Genomic DNA, 23,736 nt, shown 5'->3' on the forward strand with positions numbered 1-23,736 from the left:
CACTTACTATTAAAAACGTTCCTTGGGGAATGTCAGAGCTCTACAGGTGTTATGCATGTAGGTAAAGTATTAAAGATTTTTTTAAAAATACTATTCTCTGGATCATATTTGCTTTAGGCTTTTATATTAAAAAAAGAACCCAAACCAAACCCTTCAACAAAGCTATAAAAATGCAAGCAACGTCCTCTTTAAAGTCTTTGTATATACACACATCCACACACGCTCACTGTTGTTTTTCCTTGGCAGAGGGGCTGTGTCAGAACACACACAGTGGGCTGGGAGACATCCATTAACTGGGTTGGTGTGTCTTTGAAAGTGTGAGAGGCGTTGGAGCCACATGAAACGGCTGCAGCTTGGGGGCAGAGCGAGCCCCGGGCTCCCTGCCAGCTTTTTTTTGCCTTTCTGGAGCGGTATCTCGAATGGAAGGTGGTGTTGTGCATTGGGATGGATGCAGCAGGGAAGCTGTGTGCCTTGGTGCCCTCCTGAAGCTGTGCCGTGGTGAGGATGCCCTGTGTGATTGAGCCCTGTGAGAATGGAAAGGAGAAGCAGCACGGATCTGAAATGTCCCTTCCCAGCGCCAGCCGTGCTGCTGATACTGGAATTGTCTCGGATGTGGGATTGCAGCAGCCTCCCCTGTCCTGTGGTGTGGGACTAAGCCAGGGCAGGGGCAGGGACAGAGGCTGAACATGGGAGGTCCTAACAGTGCCCTGGCAAAGGCAGCACGGGTCACATGTCCCATGTGCCTTCCCTTCCAAATTTCCCTGACTCGGGGGAAGAAGAAAATCTCTGTGCTTCAGGAAGCTCAAAGGCAGGAGGAGTGTGAGGAAAGGGATGCTGGGGGTCTTGCTGCCAGCTGGAGATAGGGCTGGGGGTAGCACAGGAAGGAGAAGGCACAGGAATCTGGAGAATTCCTCTAGCATCTGAGGGCCTGAGCTGCCAGCCCCAGCGAGGGCTCCTGATGTCCCCTCTCCTGCTGCCAGGTGCCACCTGATGTCTTGGGCACCAAAAGTGCTGTGCCAGGCTCCCTGGTGCTGCAGGGATGAACTCCTCCATCACTGAGGAGGGAATTGTCCAAGCCATTTAACATTTGGTGGTCCTGCTTGGTGCTCTCATGGCCCCATGGGAATGTGGGAGCTGGGAGGTCTGTGCCGTCCCTGCGACTCCAGTCCTGGTGATCTTCCTGCCTACCCCAGCCTGCTCCGATGGGTCTTCTCCCAGGGTGTAAGAGCCCCAGGAGAGCCAGCCAGGTGGCTTTTGAAGGGGGCTCACACCCCCTGAGATGGGACTGGGCAATAGGTAAGATGATGGGGTGTGTTAATAGATAATTGATGGCAGTGACATGGCTGTGGGTTATTACAGGGGAGCCGCCCGTGTGAGCAGTGTGTGTGTGAGAGTTCTTGGGAGGGATTTGGGAGTGGGTCTGTCTGGTCATGTCCCTGGCATGAGCCAAGTCCTGGCCTGAGTCCCCTTCTTCTGTGCATGGGGCATCCTGTGTGGGGGATGAGGCTGTGTCCTGGGACAGAGCTCGCTGAGGAGTGAGGGCAAATGCCCCCACTGTGGCCAGGGGTGCAGGGGACACAGGAGGTGGGTTCAAAGAAGCAGAAATGCAGGATGCAACATGCACCCACGTGCTTGGGTGCAGAGCCCAGCATGGGGAGGCTCTCCACCCACAGCTGTGATGGAAGTTTGGGCCCAAAACACTTTTCCCCATGCCAAAATAATTTGGCAGATTGAACCCAGCTGGAGTGGCATGGGGATGTTGAATGAATTGGGTTTTCTTTGCTAAGTCTGCCTAGGATGGGCTCACACAGACCCCTCTCCTGGTGTGGTGCTTCATCAGGATCCCTGTCTTCTTCTATCAGACAGAGGAAGACCCCTCAGAGATCAGACACAGTCCCAGTCAGATCCCTCCAAGCTTGGTCAGCAGCTCAGGTGCTGGAGGATCTCCCTCTGTGAGACAGGTGTGTTAGAGACATGCCCCAATCTTAAATTGAACAGCAGAGCTCATGCTTTGCTTCCCCTTGCCATTCATCCTTCTGGGAGCTAGGAAATGATGAAATACCGAGTATATTGGATCAGGTGAACTTGTTCTGAAGCAAAAACCTCTGTGGGTGGAGATCCTTCCTTGGTATCTAATAGGCTTGCTGCATGGGTGGCTCCAGAGGGGCCTCGCTCAGCCAGAGCTCGGCTTTTCTTACCAGTTCTTGTCAATGGAGGATGCCAGACAGGCAGGCCGGAGTCCAGGTGTTTTCAAACTCACTTTGTCTGGAGAGGCAGTTTGAGCTTTGTCCTTGGCCAGATCCTGCTTTGATATGGGATCTTCTTGGAGCCTAAGCATGGCCTTGGTGGGAGGGCTGGGGTTTGTGGGCTGTAGGAAGCTCCTAAGGCTCTATAGGAAGTGTGGCTTTACAAAAACATCAGTATTATTGGAGAAGCCACTTGTCCAAAGTGTCCTCATCCAGCCTCACTTAGCATTTGAAACTTTCAGCATCTGTCCCTGGAACACCCAGTCAGTGACCAGGGGGCATTTTATTTATTTTATCCATTCATCCCCATCCAACAAGACTCATAGGTTGAATTTTCTCTCACATATTAGACGCCTTTTTTCCTCAGAGAAGAAGTTGTGGCTGCCCCATCCCTGGAAGTGTCCAAGGCCAGGTTAAACAAGGTGTAGAGCAACCTGGGATAGTGGAAGGTGTCCCTGCCCATGGCAGGAGGTAGAATGAGATGGGCTTTAGGGTCTCTTCCAACCCAAATCCCAACAGGGATTCTTCTGTAGGTGCTTCTGTTCCCCCTTGGAGACCCACAGAAGTGATCAGGGTGATCTCCTTCACTTCGAGCCTGTGCTGATCTCACCCCTTCCTCACCACAGGCGTTGTGCCTTGGCTGGTTACAGGAATCTGGGTGTCATCATAGAATCATTTAGTTGGAAAATCCAAGATCACGGAGTCAAACCATTAACCCAGCACTTCCCATTCCTGAGCATCTCCGGAATGCCCAGTGGTGCTGTGGAGCAGGACAGGAGCTGTGGTGGGGGGATACCCTGCCAAGAACGCTGTCTCTGTCTCTGTGGAGAGAAGGCTCCGAGGGTCCATGGCAGGAACCTGGGCACGGGAACCGCGTCCCCAGCGGCATCTGCCCAGCTCTGAGCGCAGGGGAGCGGTGCTGCAGCCGGAGTGACTGGGCAGCAGCCTTGTGCTGGAAGAGCTGCCCTGAAGAAAGTCATGGAAAACAATAGGAATTGTTCTCTGCCTTTGTTCCCTTTCCTTGCCGGATGTCGGAGGAGATGGAGCCGCGCTCGGCTGCCGGCGGGTGGGCAGAGCGAGCGTGGCTGCTGGCGCTCCCGCCTTGGCACCCGGGCAGCCCCCCCAGCTCCTCCAGAGCCGGAATCGTCGCTCGGAGAATAACCAAAGATTGACATTGGCATACAAGCGAGCGATAAATGTGTCCAGAGAGTCTCTGTGTCTTTGGGCAGGAGGTTTTTAGAGCACAGCGATGCTGAAGCTGCTGTTTGCTGCAGGGGCCTCAGCCCATGGGCTCAGCCCAGATTTGCTGCTAGCGCTGGGGTGGGGCTCCTGGCACCCACACTTTCCCGGGGCGGGCGGTGTGAGGTGGACTTGTGGCAGAGAAGTTGCTGACTGGTCCCTAAGCTGGGAGCCATGGGATCATTTCAGTCCAACCAGCACTGTGCTTCCCGTTTTCTATCCCTGCCAGTCCTCAATGGGCCCGAGCACGTGGGGGCGAATCCTTGGGTTTCCCTGCTGCAGCTCTTTGTGCTGCTTACCACCATCTGCCTGTTGAGAGCTGGCATGTGTGGTCACTGCCCAGATCAAAGGACTACAAGCAAAGGCGGAGGAGGGTTTCCTCCTGCACTGCCAAGGGAGATTCCTCTCCCCATGCCAGAGCCAGCCCTGGGGCTCAGGTGTTACTCCAAGGCAGCCTACAGAGAGAGATCATAGAATCAGAATCCCCAAATGGTTTGTGCTGGAAGCAATAGTAAAGCTCATCTCACTCCAATCCCCTGCCAGGCCCAGGGACACCTTTCACTAGCCCAGGTTGCTCCAAGCCCCATCCAACCTGGCCTTGAACATTTTCAGGGATGAAGAGTCCACAGCATCTCTGGGCAACTCTCAGCACGGAGCACTTGGCCTGGGGTTTGCTTGGCTGAGCTGACAGTTCCCAACGCAGAGCCCCTGGGTGTGCATGTGCAGCCTGCTGAGCTGCTGATCCTGATGCAGGAAAGCTCAGGTGTTTCTAAAACCCCAGCTGCTCTGCACAGCCCTGGGGTGTTGGGACAAGAGTCGTCCCTGAAGGAGACTAAACACAGGCAGTAAGCATGGAACATGAATGTTGCCTCCTTCCCCTTGCCCTCTGGAACGCTGTTTATTCCCTTTGTGGAAAGATCTCAGCTGAGCCCCAAGCCAAGCAGAATTTTCCCATTTCAGGGGGAGCAGGGGGCTCCAGACAGAGCTCCTGGATCTCCCACACCACCACCAAGTGACCTGTAAGCCCCTAAAACCTGTAAAACCCTGCACTTCTGCCTCTGTGTAGACCTGAGATCTACAGAAAATACCCAGAGCACTGTTCCCATAGTCGGCATGCTCATGGTTGCCTGGACTGGATGCCAGTTCAACAGAGCTGGAAAGTGGTGAGTCTGGTGATCCTGTGGCTGCAGGGAGGTGGCTCAGCCTCTTCAACAGCTTTGGGCACACTGGGGGAAGGTGACAAAAATTGAAACAACTTTATCAACAAGGGCCAGGCAATAGTGAAGGGCTATTGGTCACATGTGGGGAGAGATGAGGGGAGATGCAGCTGTGGGTGCTGCACAGCCCCATCTGAAACAGCTCTGGTGTGGAAGCACGGTCTCAAAGCCTGTGTTCCCTTGTACTGGTGAAAGTTAAGTGTCTGATTTCTGGAGCCCTTTCAGAGCCTGCCAGCTCAGCTGCCATGTGTCCTCCAAATGCAGCGCAGGATGCTCAGCTTGCTCCTGGCTGCCTGGACATGGGCTGCAACCCACTGCCTGCTGCCATGGCCAAAGCAGGCTGGGAGCTCCCAGCTCCTTCATTCCCTGAGGCTGGCAGTGAGTGTGGGGACATGGAGGGCTCTGGGACACGAGCGATGCTGGTGGCTTGCCACTGCCTGGCAGGGATTGCTCGCGACTGCAGCTCCGTGCTGGGAAGCTGGCAGCAGGACTTGCTGTGTTGGGGTGGCTTTGTACGCTTTTTCTGGTGGTTTTCCTAAAAACGGTGCCTTTTGCAATCCTCCCAGTCTTTCACAAAACTTTTCCTGGCAGAACCTCTCCAAAACTTCTGGTAATTCAGCTTTTGAAAGGCGTTGGGGTTAAAGACATTTGCGCTTCTGTACGATGCTGACAGGGTTCCTGGTGTGGAGATTTCTTGCTGGAACTCTGCTTGATGGTGGTGGGTTGGACTCAGGGAGGTGAAGTTGCTCCAGGAAACACAAGGAAGATTTTCAGCCTTGGAGAAAGGGCAGAGGTGACAAGGGAGGAGCCTTGGAAACAGCTGAGGATGGAGACCTCATCCCAGCATCCTGGGGAAGGCGTTGCAGTTGTTGAACCCAAACTGTGGTTTGGGGAACTGCAATCTGGGATGTCACTCTGAGAACAATTCCCCCCATCCCCTTCCTAAGTGATCCCAAAGGGCTGATGTCCACCCTGCTGCTCACACAGGTGAGACCAACTCCATGTGCTCATCACTGACCTCCAGCTCTATCCCTGTGGATGTGAGTGTGGCAGGCTCTGCTGGCCCTGCTGGTGTAGGCAGGAGAGTAGAGAAAATCTGGGGACACCATGGGATGGGCATTTGTCCATCAGTTACTTATGGGTTCCCTCAAAGCTTTGCCCTTGCTGATGCCTGTGCCGCGTTTCAGGGGAAAATACTTGACGGACTTAGAGGTCTTTTCCAACCTAAAGGATTCTCTGATTACATACAGATGTCAGGAAAAAAGACTGAAATGAATAAGGCATGAAGCCCTGAAACAAGGCTTTGTGTCTGCAAATAATAAGGAATGAGTTACAGCCTTGGAAGAGCAGGAACGTTCCCCTGTGTGCAGGGTCTGGCCGGTCCCTGGCATCGATGAGGTGCCCTCCTCACACTGTCCCCTGCCTGAAAGCTCTGCTTGCACTGGATTGCCTACAGATGGGTTTCTCAACCTTTCCTAACCCAGGGATGGCCAAACCTTTCTGGTGAAAATCCAAGGATCATTTTGTTCAGGGCCACCACATGGTTTTATTTACGCCCCATGCGAATTAGGCAAACGTCTCACTGTTTTTCTCTTTTATTTCATCCCCTTGTGCTTGCTTCTGCACAGAGGAATGTGTGCCTGTGTGCTTAGGAACTATTTTGCAGACCACTTCCTACTGTCCTGGGGACAGGGAGCAGGTCCTGGACCCAGTGTGACAGCGGGGAGCGGTGTGTCCCTGTCCTTACTTCACATCACAGCGCGCTTCCCCAGGCAGGGAGGAAAGCGCCGGGCACTGGCCAAGCCTCTCCACCATCTTCTGCCACACCAGCATCTCCAGCCCAGTGAAGGGTGAAACCCTTGAGGACCTTCAACATCCCTATCCTCACCTGGAGACTGTTCATTAATGTGACTGAACAGCAGCCTGAGCCTGCCATGCCCTCTGTGCTCATCGGTGGGGGGGTGTCAGTCCCTCCACCTCTCGCCTGGAAATCCGCAGATCTCCCTGTGTCTCGAGGGGGCACCCACAGCTGTGTTCTTGTCTCTGAAGATGTCCCTACTGACTATTTTTTTGGCCAAGAGAGCACTGAAAGGTAGCTGCATCTTTGAAAAACCAATGGACTCAGAATCTCTGCCAGGACTTTCCCTTCCTCCCTGGACCCTTGCAGAGCCTCAGCAGGAGCCTTCCCCAAATCCATCCCCTGCTCAGGGCAGTGCTGCCAGTTCCCAAAGCCACACTTAACTTGACACATGTGTGCAGCCCTGGGAAATGTGGTGCCTCTGATTCTTGTGATGCCTTCCCCAGTTCCAACCTGATGGAGCCTCCCCTCCATTGCACCCTCTCTCTGCCAGACGTGCTTGGGACACCATCTTCCTGTAGCTTGGGGTTCCAGTGAGGAGACTGCTCCCAGTCCCAGCCCTGGTGGGTGTCCTCAAAGCTGCAAGGAGTATCAGGAGGGACTGCGCCTGCCAGGGGAGATGGGATGGTTTGTCCTCCTGCATCCCTTGTGTTCACCTCCAGCAGCTGCCATTTGGGATTCCCAGGTGCTTTTCAGAACCCCCATTTACTATTTGGGACCCCCAGGTTTGGTCATGGCTGTTCCACTGGACACCATCCCTAGGATGTGGATGAGGATGAGGATGAGGATGAGGATGAGGATGAGGATGAGGATGAGGATGAGGAGACAGCAGTGCCTCACCTCTGCAGCTCTCTCTTGCAGAGGGGTTAAGCTCTGTTTAAGCACAACCCTAATTTGGGGGATGCCCAGAGGGAGGCTGTTTGGAGAGGGGGAGCTCCATGCAGCCCTGCTAGGGCTGTTGGAGAGGCACACAGCCACTCTCCAGGCTCTGAGACAGAACCACCAACCTTCTGGTGCCTTGGGGTTCTTCTCTTGGGGCTTAGGACCAAGGTGTGTTCACGGTGCTACGCTCCACCATGGGTTGCACTCCTTGGGCTGCACTCTCAGTCCCAGCACAGCTGATTTCGGGGTGAGGACAGACGACAGTGAACACGGCTGCAGGTCCAGCTCTGGCTGTTGCTTGCTGACAAAACCCCCAGTTTGCGACACAATTTTTGGCGTTTGGTCCTCGCCATCCGCTTTCTATTCTGGCGCTCGCCTTGCGGGAAGGCTTTGGGGACGAGGGGGGTGAGAGCCTGTTTCAATTGTTTGGGGAATGGAAAAGACTCACTCTGTGGCTGGAGGAGCCCAGCGGAGCTCACTGTGTGCAGGGAGCTTTCCCACTGCTGGTGCTTCCCTTGGAACAGCAGAACCTGGAGGCTTTCTGAATCGGTGGCGTTTTTGTGGCAGGGCTGGGTCTGGTGGCTGGCCCTTGGGATGGAGCCTTGCCTGGGGCACGGGATGTGCGTCACCTGCCTGGGACAATACTGGGACAGAAATACACAGTTTTTGGGATCTGGACATGGTGGAATGGTCCAGAGGGGTCAGAGGGTCTCTCATTCAATACAAGCTGAAAACCAATGCATTTAGGGCTAGGAAGGTTCCCACCCAGGTCTCTCCAGGCAGGGGTGAATCTCCCACCTACTCCCGTGTGAGCCTAGAAAAAATGAATCACCAAAAATGAAAGGAAGCAAAGCAAGCAAGCAAAAAAAAAAAGATTAAAAAAAAAAAAATCCCTTCCCAAAGCCGCCTTCCAGAGGGTTGGGCAAAAGATAAAAGCTCTCGGAGGAGCCGGGACTCCTCCTCTCCCACCACCGACCTCTCATTTAAATGTCTGTGTGCAGGCTGCAGCCGGCACTGCCTCGGCGGCCGCCCCGGGAACCCCCCGGGAGCCCCCCGGGAGCCCCCCGGCCGTGCCCCCGGGGGCGATGCTCACGGACAGCCCCGGCACAGAGCCGGCCCCCGGCAGCCTGCGGTGACACGGCCCCGGGGAGGACGGAGAGGTGCCGGGGGTCCCATCGAGAGCATGCCAGAGCCCCCGGGGCGCTGAGCCGGGCAGGGGACAGCGAGGGAGTCCCAGTGGATGGACCCCCTCAGGCCAGGCCCCCGATGTCGGCACCACTGCTGCTCTGGGTCATTCTCCTCCGCTGGGCCAGCGGCGGGGGCTTCGTCCGGGGAGGCAGGACGTGGCAGCACTGCACAGGTAGGAGCCAAGGGCAGGTGGGCTGCTGTTCACCCTGATGGGAATCGTGCTGGGACTGCTGTGCTCGCATGGCTGGGGTGCAAACCCCAGAAGGTGTGCTCTGTTTTGGGGGGCATACCCCCAAAACAGCCCAACCCCAGCGTTTCAGCGCTCAGTGTCCGCTCAGTGGACTGAGTGGCAGTGATGCCTCGGGTGCTGCAGGCTGCCAGCGCCCATGGACAGCAGGATGTGGGGTCATTCCTGTGCCTGCAGCCCCAACAATGCCAGCCGGGGGACAACCAGCCCTCTCGGAGCTGTGGGGAGAGCTGTGGCTGTCCCTGTCGCACAAGCATTGTCCCAGGTTCTGCTGGAGGCAGAGGGGAGGGGAAGGAGAAGAGAGCCATGAAGTCCCCCTGGAAAGTCCCTCCTGTCCTGGACTTTTCTGTGCTCTCACAAGCACAACCTCCACCCTCCCAGCAGTAAAAGTTTCCGTCCCACCATCCTCAGCCGAGGATCCAGCAGCTCCAGGGTCATTTCCAGGGCCAGAGAGGATCCCCATGCCCTGGCTCTGCCATCCCATCCCCATGCCTGTGCTGTGTGGGCAGAGAAGCTTGAGCTCAGTTTTTAGGGCTGGTTGGGCCCAGGTGTGCTTAGGGCTTGTCCCAGTTTGATGGCAATTGTATTTGCTTTTTGTCACATCCCAGACGATGTGAGAAGAAAAACAGGGAAAGACTGGAGAGTTTCTGCCCACTGCCTCCTCCCCAAGGTGCTCCAGTCACTCTGGGAATGTCCCTGCTGTCCCCAAGCAGCCTTGGCTGGAGGGATCCTGGGGATGCTGAGGCCCCAGCATCATCCTGTGGACCCCAGCATGAGGCCCCTTGACACCACTTGTGCTGCCCAAGCTGGGCTGGAGCACCCAGCTTTAGCAGTGAGGGATGTGGGAAGCAGATTGGGACACAGATCTTTGGGTTTAGGGATTTGGGTTTGGTCTTGGGACTTGGCTTCTTCTTGGCCCACAATATCCAGCCCCAGCTCTCCCCCAGCTCATCCTCACCATCTCAGGGGCAACTGGGGGGGCTCCTAAACTCCTCTGCAAAGCCAAGCTTGATTTCAGCTTGTACTCTTTGCCAGGAAAAACAGGAACTGGCCGTTGCCCCAGTGATGCATTTCTGAAATAAGCTGTTCCACTTAAAACTCCCCCACCAAGACTTTGCTTTAGGAACTGCTTAAAGCAGCGGTGGGGTGGGCAGGGGGCACACAGAGCTGCCAGGGTGGGAAGGACCTCACTGATCTCCCTGCTCTGCTCGGGATAGAACCACATGAGCAGATTCCTCCTTGCTCTGCCCACCTAGAGCCGGGCTGGCCAGGCATGTCTGGAGGAAGTGCTTGCTTCTCCAGCTGGTTTGGATTCAGACATACAGCCCAGCCTTGCTCCCAGCTCCCTCCTTCCCAGCTCTCCCGCTGTGCCCCAGCAGCCCGGATTTATTAGTACAAATTGGAGCTAAAAGCCAGGTCTCAGCGGGGTTGGATGGAATCAGGGATATTTTAGTGTAGCCAAGCGCTGCTTCATCTTTTGGGCATCGCCTCCCTTCTCTGCCAGAAAAACATTCAAAAATAAAAACAGGAGGGTCCAAGGCCAGGAAGGTCGGAGGAGTCCCCACAGCTGCTACAGCCCTTCCTGTGCCGAGATGTTGGAGCTGGCAGTGTTCCATGGGGTGACACTTTCTGGTGATGTTGTGCTGTGTGCTCTCACCGGGCCGATGCCCTGGGGCTGGGCACGGCGTTCTCTTCTCTGAGGAGAGGGTAATTATTTATAATGAGTGGTTTTGGTGCCTGCTGGGGGAGTGCGTGTGCATGTGTGCAATTAGGGCTGGGTTGGGAGAGCCTGAACCGGGACTGGAGGGGTAGAGCTGCCCCGCTGCCCTGTGCACAGAGATGGGGCTGCCCTGAGAGCCAATCTGTGGTACCGGATCCGTGCCTGCTCTCCTGGCTCCGGCTGCTGGTGCCGGTGCATCCCGAGGAAGCTGGTGGCAGCCTGGGGAATGCTGGGCAGCGCCAGCATTCGGAGCTGCATCAGTGAGATGGTTCTGCACACCTGGTGCTCCTGCTGTGGCCGTGGAGATGCCAGCTTTGTGTCCGAACCGCAAATCTTGCCTCTGGCCCTGGAGCAAGAGCTCGGGGCAGCCCCCGGGCGAGGGCCAGCAGGCTGCTGGGGCACTCAGGCCATCCTGCTGCGGTGGAGCGCCTCAGGCAGCCCCGGGGTACCCCCATCCCCCGCTGTGTCTCGGCACAGACCTGCGCCCGCTGGACATCCTCTCGGAGGCGGTGCCGGCCGGGGCGCTGGCCCGGGGCGTGCGGGTGTTCCAGGTGCAGGGCGTGCTCGGCCTCCAGCTCTCCGCCTCTCGGCCCCGAGCCCTGGGCTTCCCCGCCTCGCGGCTCTTCATCCACTGCGATCGCTTTCCCGAGGAGTTCTCCATCATCGTCACGCTGCGGGCGCTCCGCCGCCCCGCCAAGGTAAGCGCGGCCGGGCGGGCACGGCGAGGGCACGGGCACGGGCTGGCCCCGCCGCTCAGAGCCCGTGTCCGCAGAGGAACGAGTACATCTTCACGCTGATGGTGGAGGAGAGCCCCAGCGTCCTGCTGGGGCTGCGCTACGCCCCCGACAAGCTCCACTTCCTCTTCTGGAGCCAGGAGCGCTCCGGCGGCTGGCAGACCCGCGTCACCTTCCCCAACGTGTCCCTCTCCGACAACCGGTGGCACACGCTCGTCCTGGCTGTCTCCGGACAGTCCTTCTCCTTGACGGTGGACTGCAGCATCCCCAAAGATGTGTAGGTTGGGGGCGGCGCTGGGGGGCTCGCCAGGGTGGGCAGGCTGATGTTCCTCCAGCAGCGTCTCCTCCGGCCACCGGTAGATGCTGTGAAATTATCCCCTACCTCTTCTCTGCCCATCCCCAGGGTGGTGGAGACACCATTTCCAGCCTCACTGTCGGTGAGGAGAGCCAGTTTCTACCTGGGCAACAGGCGGAGAAGGAAAGGCGTGTTCACGGTAGGTGCCCGGTGGTGTGGGCTCGCCCAGGGGTGCTCAGGGGTGCTCGTGGCTGGCTGTGGGATGACCTATAGCCCTCTCTCAGTCCCCTGCACGGGTAGGGCTTGGCCATGGCCCAGGAAGCAGAGGTGGCTCTGGGTCCTTCCTGTGTGGAGGCACCGAAAGGCAGCTTCTCCAAGCCTCGTGCCAATGCTCCCCTTACATCAGCTGTTAGAATGCCCCAGCTGGGCATCTGGGATCTGATAAATGTGCATGAATCCCATGGACACTTTCTGCATCCCAGGAGGGAGGGCAACAAGCAGAAGTCAGGCAGGGAATTCAAGGCACGAATTACCTGCAGTTCCCATTCTGTGATCTTGTGGGACTTGGTCTCCATCCCTCTGCTCCCACTTTCCCAGGGCTTGCTGAGGCAGCTTGTCCTGCTGCCAGGAGCTGATGCCACCCCCCGGATATGCCACGCTATGAACTTCAAAGTAGCAACGCTGTCTGTCCCCAGTGTCCTCCAGGATGTCCCTGTGAAGCCAGTGAGCAACGAGGTGCTCAAATACCCCTACGGTCAGTGGCCCCAAGGCACAGGCTCTGCTGGTCACCTCCACCTCTGTGAGGAAGGGTCTTTGCATGGGGCTGGGAATGAAGCAGGAGCAGAGGGGAAGAGGGTGTTCCCAGCACCCTCTGTTTCTCTCTGTGTGCATGTTGGGATCCCTGTCCAAAATCTCCTTGAAAAGATGGGGTGGCCTTGCCTGAGTCCCTTGGTAGAGCTGGGCTCACATCAGTGGCCCCACACGGGGTTGCCCCTGCCTATGGCTTCCCAGATTTGTGCTGGGATTCCATTTTCCCCACTGCCTGGTGCCCACCATCAGGATGAGACCAGGACATTTGCCCCTCCTGCCTGTCTTCTCCTCCACTGTGTGCACTAAGAGGCTCCTGCCTGACTCCTCTCTCTGCCCAGAGACTGACATGAAAGTGACCCTGGGGGCCCGGCCACACTGCTCCAAGCAGGAGAAGGCGCGGTTCTGGTTTGACACGTCCCAGCGAGGGCTGTACCTCTGCAACGGCAGCACCTGGGTCTCCATGCTGGAAGGTACTGTTGGGGAGATTCTGGCACTCTCAGGGAGGGAAGGAGACCTTGCAGCAGAGCAGGAGCTGAGATTAACCCTTGTGACCACTTTGGGATGGGAATTGTCAGCACAGTGAGGGGCTGGGGTGTCCCCTGTCTCTGCTCTGCTTTGCTTGGCTCTTGGTGCCCACAACACTCCCAGAGCACCTCTGGATTCAAGTGCCTCTGTGGTCACTCCACCTTCTCCACATTATCTGTCCCTCCTGGGAATTGTCTGGGCAGGATGAGCTCCTGACCTGTCTGAGCAGGACAGCTCACCCCATGGAGAGCCATGCTCAGGGTGTTGGGGTGCTTCTCCAGTGCTGAAGCATTTGTTCCCTTCCCTTCCCTTCCCTTCCCTTCCCTTCCCTTCCCTTCCCTTCCCTTCCCTTCCCTTCCCTTCCCTTCCCTTCCCTTCCCTTCCCTTCCCTTCCCTTCCCTTCCCTTCCCTTCCCTTCCCTTCCCTTCCCTTCCCTTCCCTTCCCTTCCCTTCCCTTCCCTTCCCTTCCCTTCCCTTCCCTTCCCTTCCCTTCCCTCCCAGAATTTTTCCTCTGCTGATTCCCACAGGGTGGGTTTGGATGAGCCATTTTTTCCCCACAGGAGCTAGCAGGGACTGGACCCCTTATCCTTCCCCTCCTCTGGGAGTCATCAGGATTGGCACGGTGTCCTCCTTTCCCCAAGGAGAGCTCATGCTGGGGTCTTACTGCCCTGTGCCCCTTGGTGCCACCAGCACTGCCCCTTTTGCCATTTGTCCCCTCCAGTGCCCATCTGTCTGCCATCAGGGCCACTCTGGGTTTCTGCTCCAACTTCTGGCATTAATTCTGTCTTGAGTCTTCTCTAACCTCTCCTCCTGTCATCTCCTCCTTGTTCTCTTGAGGATAAATATATCAAAGCAATCAAAATCCATGGCATGGGGTTCTTTCCTGCTCCCCAAGGGCACAGCTCTGCTCGCTGCTGGAGAACAGGCAGGGCTGGACGGGGCTGGATGTGCTGCCCATCGAGGTGGAGTCAGCCTCTCACCACCCCTGGGTTTGGCCCTTCACCCCCAGTGACACCAGGACCTTCATTCTCCCCACAAAGCTCTGCACAGCAGCAAGCACCACTGAGCCAGCCCTCACCAGCTCAAACCACCTGCTTTTAACCTCATCCCTCTTTTTTGTGGGCTCCCAGTCCAACACAGGCTGGACTATGTGGAGGAATACCAGAACCTGGTGACCAACTCAGAGACGATGGGCATTGAGGTCTTCACCATCCCAAAGGTGGGACTGTTTGCAGCCATGGCCAACCGGAACACGCCCCCAGGATCAGCCATCTACAGGTGGACTGATGGAAAGTTTGTGCACTACCAGAACATCCCCACCTACCAAGCTCAGTCCTGGAAGTATTTCACCATTGGGAAGAAGGTGAGTCTGCCAGGAAGGTGCCCCCAGATTTCAGTATATCAAATTGCAGTTGCCCAGCATTGGCTTCTCTGAAGGCTGGAATCTTGGGTGTGGTAACTGCACCTCAGAGATCCACCTGTGCTCTTAAAGAGCCATCAGAGCCTGCAGTTCCCTCTTGAGACCAGCTGAGTCCAACCTGCTGCATTTTTAAACTCTCTTGCTTTTAAATTATTCCAGGATTTTGGAGCCATCCTTCCTCCCCTGGGCAATCTGCCTTGGGTCTTGGGCAGAGGATTTTCCTGGTTCCTCTCTCTGGGAAGCCACTTATCACTTTGGAGGAGCCCCAGGAAAGCCATCTGATGTTCCCCCTCTGTCATGACCCATTCTGGCCTTGTCCCCAGGGTGACTGCAGGGCTCCCCCATTGCCAGCCACATGCACCTGTCTACAGAGGGATGGGCAAAATTTCTGCCTCCAGGCTTGGTGACACCAACATCCCTGCTGGTTGGATGCAAACAGGCCCAATCCCCTCTTGGTGGCAGTGGGAACTGATGCTGGGCACCATCTCTGGTAGGGGACACGGTGGGGACTGTCCCTGATGGTGGGGCTCTGCAGAAGGCCTGAATGTGCAGCTGTGTTGCAGTGCTGGCTTTGTGCTGGGAATGCCACACCAGCAGCACCTCCAGTACTGCTGATTCCAGTAGCCCAGATGTTTCTCTTCCCACTGAAGCTGTTGCTGGAGGTGCCCCAAAGCATCTGGACTGGTGCTTGCAGAGAGAGCAGAGCTGGGGATTCACCTTGTGTAGGGGGACAGGGGGACACAGCACAGCCCTGTCCTTGGGGGTGGCTACTTCTTGGCTGAAGAAAGCCCCAGGCTGGTGCTGGCAGGGTCCTGTACAGGCCAGGAGGCAGGAGGCACCCCCACTGACTCTTTGCTCTTTGTGGGCTGTGGTCCCATGCCTCTTTGTGGCCCAGACTGGGACATAATCTCCGCTGCTCCATCTGAAGGACGCTGGAGTGGCACAGAGCCAGCATGACAGAGCTTGGGTGTGCTCCCTGCCTTGCACTTGGCCACCTCTGCTGCATCACTCCTGTCTCTTACACTTTCACAAGGGTTTCTTGGTCCAAGAAATGTTTTAACTCAGGGAATTTTTATCATTACTGTCATTGTTATCATTATCATATCTATCCCACCCTTCCTTACAGGAGGGTTTGTGAGCTGAACCTCCCTCTTTCCCCAGCACATTTCATGTCCTTGCTCCCCATTTCTGGGTCTGGAGGGGCGTGTGTGGAGACAGCTCAGCTCTCCCTCCCCTTGTCTAAGAGGCTGCTGGCTGTGAGTTGTGCCCCTGCCATGCACCAAGACCCTCACAGGCTGCTGGATCCCTGTCCCCACTTTGTGTTTCTTGGGGACTGCTCAGGGACCCCAGCCAGGGCCAGCCTGTCCCACACCAGCCACCTCCACCCCTTGCCCTCCATCCCACCTCCCCCTGCGTTTTCTTGCCCATGCTCATTTGAAAGGAGAAAACCAAGATGTCCTGGCTTTTTCTTTTCCAGATCTTCCTGGCAGTGGCAAATTTTGAGCAGAATGAGAGGGGTCAGGAGTTCTCTGTGATCTACAAGTGGAGCCGCAGGAAAGCGAAGTTCGTCACATACCAGCGGATCACCACACACAGCGCCAGGGACTGGGAGGCCTTTGTCATTGAGGGAGAGGCTTTCCTTGCTGTGGTCAACCACAGAGAAGGTAGCCAGCCCTCAGTGTTCCCTGGGGTGGTATCTGGGACCCTGGCAGGTATCCTGCTCAGAGCATGCTCCCTGTGCATCCTCAGGTGGAATGGAGGGCAGGGCAAAGCCAGGGAGGTGTGAGCTGTGAGCATGGGGTCCCTCAGGACACCCAAAGCCTTGCAGAGGAGAGAAAAGCTTTTGAGGAAGTGGCTGACACAGTCATCCTCTGGGTTTCTGACTGCAGGGGACAAGGACAGGAGTGGGGATGGTGTCTGTGCTGAATCTTTCTGCTTCTTTTCATTTTTATCCCCAATACTGCGTAACCTGGTAGTGCCACAGATTGAGCCTCTTGTGAAGCCAGATCCTTGGCCTTGTGGGCACACAGGAAACTGAGTGAGAGCCAGCTGCCACCCCTCCCTGGACACCCTGCAGACATCACCAGCCTCATTCCCCTCCCCAGGCCATGAGTTGTTCTGGGTTGGGATGTGCACCCTCGGAGCAGAGGATGAATGGCACAGCCCTGGCTCTCTGGGATGCTCCCAGCTGGGTTCAGATGATGGGCCAGATGGTGGGCTCCTTCCCTGCCATCAGGGCTGCCTCAGGGGGCATCAGCACCTCTGGCACCAGGGTCAGAGCTGTCAGCAGGTTGCTTGGGCCAGGTGAGCTGGGCTGGAAACGCCCTGTGTGCCCTGTTGGACTCCATCAAGGCCAGTTTGGGTGAGACCGACCCTTGTGGCAGTGTGGTCCCTTTGCCAGCCATGCACATCACACAGGGGTTAAAGCCATCATGGCCAAGCCAAACTGGGGATGTTTCCCTTAGAGGGGGCTGGAGGTCAGTCCCTGAGGAGCGGCCACTTACCCATGTGGCCATTCCCATTCTTCCTGCAGTCTTTCTTTCTCAAGTCTCTGTTGCAAAGAGGATTTAAAGCCAGCTGGGTCCCACACAGGCACGAGGTTGAGATGCTTGAGCAGAGCCCAGGAGCTGGATGGAGCACATGCTTTAGGGCAGGGGGGATGTCAGGAGCTTAGGGACACAGCTGGGACTGGCCCCACGAGACAGGGACACCCTGTGGGACAGCTGGCAGAGCTTGTCCACCCTGGGATGCTGGCATGGTGCCTCTGGAGTGCTGCTTGTGTGGGGATAAAGCCTGTCCCTCCTCTGCCAGGGCTGCCACAAAGCTGCTGCTGTGCACCCAGGACGAGCTGTTGGTGTGTTCCATGGGATGGAGGCTCTAGGGATGGAGACACTAGGTAGGGATGGAGGGGGTCTTTAGGTAGGGGTGGAGGCTGTAGAATCTCTTTGGCTACTTCTTTGGAAGCAGCAGGTCACTTGCAAACAGCCTCGTGACCTGTTAGCAAATATTCATGTAGCTGAGCCTGTTTCTGGGTCTTGTTTCCTGCACAAACCAGGAATTGCTTTCCCTCACGGTGCACATCTTTCTCCCCAGGGAACAACCACAATATAGACAGCGTGATATACAGGTGGAACCCCAGGACAGGGCTGTTTGAAACTAACCAGACCATTCCTACCTCTGGAGCCTACGACTGGGAATTTTTCACCATCGGACCATATTCCTTCCTGGCTGTAGCTAACACATTCAATGGCACGTCCACTAAGATCTACTCACACATCTACATCTGGCTCAGTGGCTCTTTCCAGCTCTTCCAGTCTATCCTGGTAAGGCTTGGCCACTGCTCCTGAGTCCCCCCTCTGTGTTTAGACAGGGCACCACATCCAGCTTCTCACGGCCTCCTTCCCCACAGACATTTGGTGCAGCCGACTGGGAGGTTTTTCATATTGGGGACAGAGTCTTTCTGGCTGTTGCCAACAGCCACAGCTATGACAGCAGGATGCCAGCACCCTCCAATTTCTATGCCATCAACTCTTCCATCTATGAGCTGAACATCACGGCCCAGATGTTTGTTAAATTCCAGGACCTTCTCACCTACAGGTACCTGTGCAAGGATCCAGGGTGCTCCTCGGTCCATGTCCATCCACTGAGGTCTTACAGAATCCCAGAATAGTTTGGTTGGGAAGGGACCTTAAAGCCCATCTCATTCCACCCCTTGCCATGGGCAGGGACACCTTCCACTGTCCCAGGTTGCTCCAAGTCCCGTCCAACGTGGTCTTGGACACTTCCAGGGATGGGACGGCCACAGCTGCTCTGGTCAACCTGTGTCAGGGCCTCTCCTCTTTTAGTTTAAAACTAAAAACTTTGCTTGTCTCCTGGAGGGTTCCTGCAGGCTTTCACTCTCCCAGGGACTGAGACTGGTGGGGAGGGTGGTGGGTGGTGGCTCCTTGGCACCACATCCCAGTGGAAGCTGGGAGAAGGTCCTAGATCTGGGAACGAGGGTGGATTTCTTTCAGGAGCTGCCTGGGAAGAGCAGGGTTTTCTGTGTGTCCTCAGGGCATCAGGGATTGGGGTGGGGTCCTTCAACGAGGCACACAGGGGTCATCTTACCTGCCCCTCTGCTTATTTCATCCCCAGTGCCCTGGACTGGGAGTTCTTCTCGGTGGGAGATGACTCTTTTCTGGTGGTCGCAAACTCCTTCAATGGCTTCACCTTCTCTGTTAACAGCATCATCTACAGGTACTGCAGAGGGCAGGCTGGGGGGGCTGGGGATCAACCCTGCATGGGCACAGCCTGGTGCATCTGCCCAGGGAGGATGGATAGGATTGTTCCCTGTTTTCAAGCAGGAATGGGAAGCCCCGGTGAGGGACATCCCACCCTGAGCCATGGCAGGGAGGTGGGAGATGCCAGCCCCATGGCTCAGCTCCCCTGCCCTTCCCAGGTGCCCACCTCACAGCCCAGGAGCTAACTGCCTTCCCTGTGCAGGTGGCAAGGCTACGAAGGCTTCGTGGCAGCCCACCACCTCCCCACTGTGGGCTGTAGAGACTGGGAGGCGTTTCACACCCCTGAGGGCTCCTACCTGTTCTACTCCAGTGCCAAGGAGCCGCTTTCCAAGGTGCTCAAGCTGAAAACCACCTGAGGCAGCTGAGACATGCTCAGCTCATCACCAGGACCAGGGCAATCTGGGCATCCAGGTGAAGATGGACCACAGAGCCCAGGAATTGCTGCAGCATCAGCTGGGCAGTGGCTGGCTGTATGCTCTGCAGGAAGGGAGGAGGAGGAGGAGGAGGAGGAGGAAGAAGGGGAAGAAGAGGAGGAGGAAGGCAGAGCTCCAGGGCTCCCTGCAGCTTTGTCCAGAGGCTGTTTCTCCTGGGAAAGCTCTGCCACCACATTCCAGAGCCATGTCCAAGGTTCATGGAGCTTGGGTGCATCCCCTGGCTTACCAGGACTGTGACACTTGGCAATTTCCAGTCCCCAGGTGGGACCCAGAGCTGCCAGCAGCTGTGGCCAAAGCTTGCACAAAGCCAGGGAAGGAAGAGGCAGAGCAGAGCATGAGCTGCTGAGATGGGTGCATGGCAGAGGGGAGTAAACATGTGAGAAATTACAGAAAAAAAAGTGTGTCCAGCCTTGGCTGTGTCTGCCTGGGGCTGTGATGTTCCTGAGGACCATCTGGTTTGACACTGCAGCCGTTCTTCATGTCACCTCCATGCCACTGCCACAGGTGCCTGCCCACCCTCCCACTCTGCCATGGCTGGTTTGGGTCTCCCTCAACAAGTGTTGTGTGTGTTGCACAAACCTGTTGGTGTGTTTGAGGGCCAGTGCTGGTCCTTGCTGGTCCATGCACCTTTGCATAGGGTTAGTGACTCCCAAGAAAACCTGCTTTGCAATTGGACCAATCCAGCTACAACGGGCATGGGGATAACCCAAAACTGCTTCAGGTGAAACTGTGGCCTCTTTTCTTTTCCTCACCTTTGCTGAGGGACTCTTTTGCTTAACCAGAGCTCTAATAAACTGTGTGCACCCAGCCTTTCTCCTACATGGGTAACTGAGCTGCTCTGCCCGTGGCGGAGGCATCCCTCCCTTCACCCAGCAAGTCAGCCCTGAATGTCCATGGCCACGAGTGGCCTGGTGAGGATGAGGTGGCCCTGGGCTCAGGAGTGTGCTGGGGTGAGGGTGCCCCTCTGTTTCCCCCACCCAGAACACACTGCCTCACCTGAGTGTCCCAGAACACCTCTCAGCCTTCCCCAGAGCCAGATTTCCTGCTGAGCTGGGCCACCCACCCTGGCACTGGGGAGCACTCAGGAGGTGCCAGCCCCATCAAGAAGGGCTGGGGGGGTCACAGCCTGAGCCTTTCCAGGGTCCAGACCTGCAGGGTGAGCTTCTGCATCCCTCCCTCCTCTCCCTGTTCAGTGCATTTGCAGCTGGCTCTGCCAGGAAGGACCATTTTTCCCTCGTGAGAAAAGGGAGAATTTGATTTGCCTCCATCACCGAGCTGTGAGCAGCAACTCTAATTTAGCCCCAAGGAAGGGCAAGATAAGGCAAGACCAGGTGTATTTGGGCAACTGGTCCCTGCTCGAGGCAGATTCAGCTGAGGATGGGAGGGGATGACACCTAATGGGAGTCATGCTGATACATTGAATTTAGGCTGGTCTGCTTTGGGAGAAATTGAATTAGGATAAGCCCCCTGAGCACCACCACCCTCCTTGGACACTCAGCTCCCAGCACAGCACAAATCCTGAGGGTTTTTCCTAAGTGCAGGGCTTTATTGAGGAAACAAAGGTTTTGGAGTTGCCCCCACATTGCTGGAGGCAGGCAGAGGCTGCCAAGGCACCGCGAGGTGGGGAGGGGGCTTGGGGAGGATGTCCTGCCCTTGCAAGGCTGATGCCTCACTGGGGCCAGGATGGGGTGACCCCTCTGCAGTGACCCTCTGCACCCCAGGGATCTCCTGGCCACACAATTCATCTCTCCCTGCCAGGAACAAGCATGGGGCTGGGGCTGCATTCCCTGCGAGCCCAGCTCTGGTTGGGTCTGGCTGGGGATGTTTGTTCCCAGGAACTTGGTCTCCAGGGACAGGCCCACATGGGGTGTCCCTGGCATCCTCCCCCAGGCAGTTTGCTCACGCTCAGTCCAGTGTCACTGGGGAGGGGGGAGTGGTGGCACTTGTCTGAAGAAAGCACTGGGGAGTCCTGCCAAGAAGCGTTGATGCCCACCAGGTGGCCACCGGCTGTCTTTGAAGAAGGTGGAAGCTGGAGCTCCAGCCCCACGCTACAGGGCAGTGCTGGTGGTCTCTGCGTGGGGCTGGGCGCTCGGCAGTGACCTCAGGTAGTCCCCGTACCTGCAGGAGTCCTCCCGATTGTGCCGGACGTAGCAGATGATGTAGACGATGACCATGGCGAACCAGCCGAACATGGTGACGAACATGGCGATGTCCATGGTCCTCTGGCGCACGCTGCAGAAGTTGACGCCGGCATCCAGGACCTGGAGCAGTGGCTTGCCCACGTACTCCTCCCGCGGAGCCGTGTGGCAGGTGATGTCCTGGATGGAGTCCAGGTCCAGCCGTGCCTCCCACAGCACCTCCTGCAAGGCACACTCGCAATGCCAGGGGTTGTTGGCCAGCCGGAGCTTGGCACTGAGTGCCAGCAGGGCCTCCTTGGGAATGCTGCGGATGCGGTTGCTGGAGAGGTCAAGGGTCCGCAGCCCAGCTGCCACCCCTCTGAAAGCTGCCCTGTCAATCTTCTCAATGGCATTCCTGGAGAGGTCGATTTCCTCCAGGTGGGAGAGGTGCCTGAAGGCATTGCTGGGGATCCTGGTTATGCTGTTGGCGTCCAGCTTGAGGAACACCACATCTCTGGGGATGTCCTTGGGGATCTCCTCCAGGTGCCGGGAGCTGCAGAGGACAGCTTTTGCCCCAGCCCGCTCCGTGCACTGGCAGCTGGGGGGGCAGGAGCTGCCCCAGGGGATGCAGAGCAGGAGGCAGAAGAAGGCCTGGGCCACACTGGTGGCTGGTGTGGTGGTGGTGAGGGTCATCTTGCAGCCAGCCAGCTCAGCATGGCCGCTGGCAGCTCCCTGGGGGTGGCAGCAGCTCCTGGGCAGCAGGACGGCCTCTGGGCACTCTGGCAAGGCCATCACTGAAGGGAAGCTGTGGGTGGAGGGGATATGACACGGCGTTATTTCCTGGAACACTGGGTATGCCTTGTGTACGATGTGCCCTGGCAAAGGAGTGAGGGGCTGGGCTCGTGAGACTGGAAAACAAGGGTGGAGTGACACTGGATATCTTTTCCAGGACAGCTTAATTTGGTTTAATTAGAAATAGAAACCTCAGCTCCCCTACCCCTATCTCTGCAGAGATCACCGAGGTGGACAAAGGGAGCTGCAAGATGGGGTGTGGAGATGGGCCTGGGAGCCTCTGCCCCATCCTGCTACCAGTTTCCACGGGGGATGCAGTAGTTTGCTGCTTTAGAACATCAGCAGTAAATTCCTATCTCACCAAGCCTGAGTGTTTAAAAAAAATGATGAGTCAGACTCTAAGGATCATCAGACTGACTTAATCATCACCAAGATTTTAAATAACAAGATATGGAGCTCTTTTGCTTTCCTTGCTTCCATTTAACTTCCCTTCTGGTCCGTGAGCTGGTACAAGTCGGGTTTCCAAGGGTTTCACCAAAGAAGTGTTTGGAGGTGAGCTTGTTTTTTAAAGTAAACAAAGGGTATGGTTTGCCAGCCTGACTGGGGGCAGGAGGTGAAGAGACAAGCCACTGCCTAGCACAGTAAATAGGATGATATAGGAACCCCAAAGGACACCCCAGAGCTGCCAGGGGCAAGGCAGGAGGTGAAGCAGGTGGGACACCTTTCCTCTGCCTTTGGTGCTGCTCATGCCCCTCCTTGCTGCCTGGGCCAGCTTGGGAAAAGAGATCTTCATAGAGGGGAGATCTGAGAGGCCAAGGGAACCTTTCTGATGGGAATTAAATGTCCCATGTGATGTCATTATGGGCACCAAGTTGTTCTTCTGGTGAAGCAGAATCCTCCTGCTAAAGGCATTCCCTTGGTAACAGCAGCATCCCTCAGGTGTGGCCATCCTCAGGGTACCACAGAGGGATGCTCACACCTGAGGGATGCTCATACCTGAAGGATGCTGTCTGCAGCTTTGCCCGCAGCCCTGCCGCGAGTTGTGGATTCTGCTTGGGGATATGAAGTTGAGCTTCCCGGGAATCCCTCTGGGCCTGCAAAATGTACCGGGCTCTAACAGCTCTGACAGGTCTGTCTCTCCGGGGGAACAAGGACTCGTTATTCCATGCCGGTTCCCACTGCGTGGAAGGGCTCCGAGGGCCCCACAGTCCCGGGGGTGTACGGGGGTGATGCTCCTGCCCGCCCTCCGGCCCCGCCGGGGGCCGGGCACCCTGCACAGCTCCGCAGCACGGCCGACCCCCACCGCCCCCCACTGCCCCGGAGCCCGGGGGTCCCTTACCGGCTCGGCCGGGGCGGCTCTGCTTCGCTCCGGCTCTGGGTGCGGTGCCGGTGCCGGTGTCAGCGCGGTGCCGGTGCCGGTGCCGGCGGTTCGGCCGCGATCCCGGCCGGCCCCACCTGTTGCTGCGGCCGCTCCCGCGGCTCCCCGGGCCGGGCGGTCCCGGTGCGGCGGCACCGGGCGGTGCGAGGGCGGTGCGGAACGGGAGGCGGTGCGGGGGAGCGGGGGCGGGGGAGCAAGGGAACAGGGTGATGGGACAGCCGGAGAACACCCCCAGGGGGCTGCGGGAGAGGGACCACGCGGAGCCCCAGTGTGCAGAAATTAAGTGCTGCTAATGAGATTTCCGCAATTTTTTGGAGGCTGCCGTCTGGGCTAGAAGCTTCATCAGCTTCATCA

The 23,736-nt window shown here is 57.0% G+C and overlaps 2 protein-coding genes across 2 annotated transcripts; one reads left to right on the forward strand and one right to left on the reverse strand.

The window, feature by feature from the left end:
• The first annotated feature begins 8,708 nt into the window (after window positions 1–8,708).
• TSPEAR (thrombospondin type laminin G domain and EAR repeats) lies at window positions 8,709–19,017 on the forward strand. The gene is made up of 12 exons (XM_088061145.1): window positions 8,709–8,802; window positions 11,075–11,295; window positions 11,370–11,608; window positions 11,735–11,825; window positions 12,224–12,380; window positions 12,775–12,906; window positions 14,092–14,324; window positions 15,859–16,045; window positions 17,475–17,704; window positions 17,791–17,978; window positions 18,516–18,617; window positions 18,864–19,017. The coding sequence occupies exons 1-12, from the start codon at window positions 8,709–8,711 to the stop codon at window positions 19,015–19,017; spliced, it is 2,028 nt and encodes a 675-aa protein (XP_087917271.1).
• A 1,603-nt stretch (window positions 19,018–20,620) lies between these two features.
• On the reverse strand, window positions 20,621–23,484 carry LRRC3 (leucine rich repeat containing 3). Its single transcript, XM_005529583.3, has 2 exons — window positions 23,344–23,484; window positions 20,621–22,017 (listed from the first exon to the last, which is right to left on the reverse strand). Exon 2 carries the CDS (start codon window positions 22,002–22,004, stop codon window positions 21,144–21,146), a length of 861 nt encoding a protein of 286 aa, XP_005529640.2. The 5' UTR covers window positions 22,005–22,017; window positions 23,344–23,484; the 3' UTR covers window positions 20,621–21,143.
• Between the last annotated feature and the right edge of the window lie 252 nt (window positions 23,485–23,736).

This window comes from Pseudopodoces humilis, chromosome 11 (assembly GCF_049639895.1).
Source record: "Pseudopodoces humilis isolate 2021_Gansu_Grassland_sample_001 chromosome 11, ASM4963989v1, whole genome shotgun sequence".
NCBI classification, from domain to species: domain Eukaryota; kingdom Metazoa; phylum Chordata; class Aves; order Passeriformes; family Paridae; genus Pseudopodoces; species Pseudopodoces humilis.

What these genes read in the sequence shown, in the direction of transcription:
- TSPEAR (XM_088061145.1), top strand. Translation starts at nt 8,709, where the DNA reads ATGTCGGCACCACTGCTGCTCTGGGTCATTCTCCTCCGCTGGGCCAGC. An exon ending in CGCTCCGCCGCCCCGCCAAG is followed by an intron (nt 11,296 to 11,369) that starts GTAAGCGCGGCC and finishes CCGTGTCCGCAG; the next exon opens with AGGAACGAGTACATCTTCAC. An exon ending in CAGGACCTTCTCACCTACAG is followed by an intron (nt 17,979 to 18,515) that starts GTACCTGTGCAA and finishes TTTCATCCCCAG; the next exon opens with TGCCCTGGACTGGGAGTTCT.
- LRRC3 (XM_005529583.3), bottom strand. Translation starts at nt 22,004, where the DNA reads ATGGCCTTGCCAGAGTGCCCAGAGGCCGTCCTGCTGCCCAGGAGCTGC.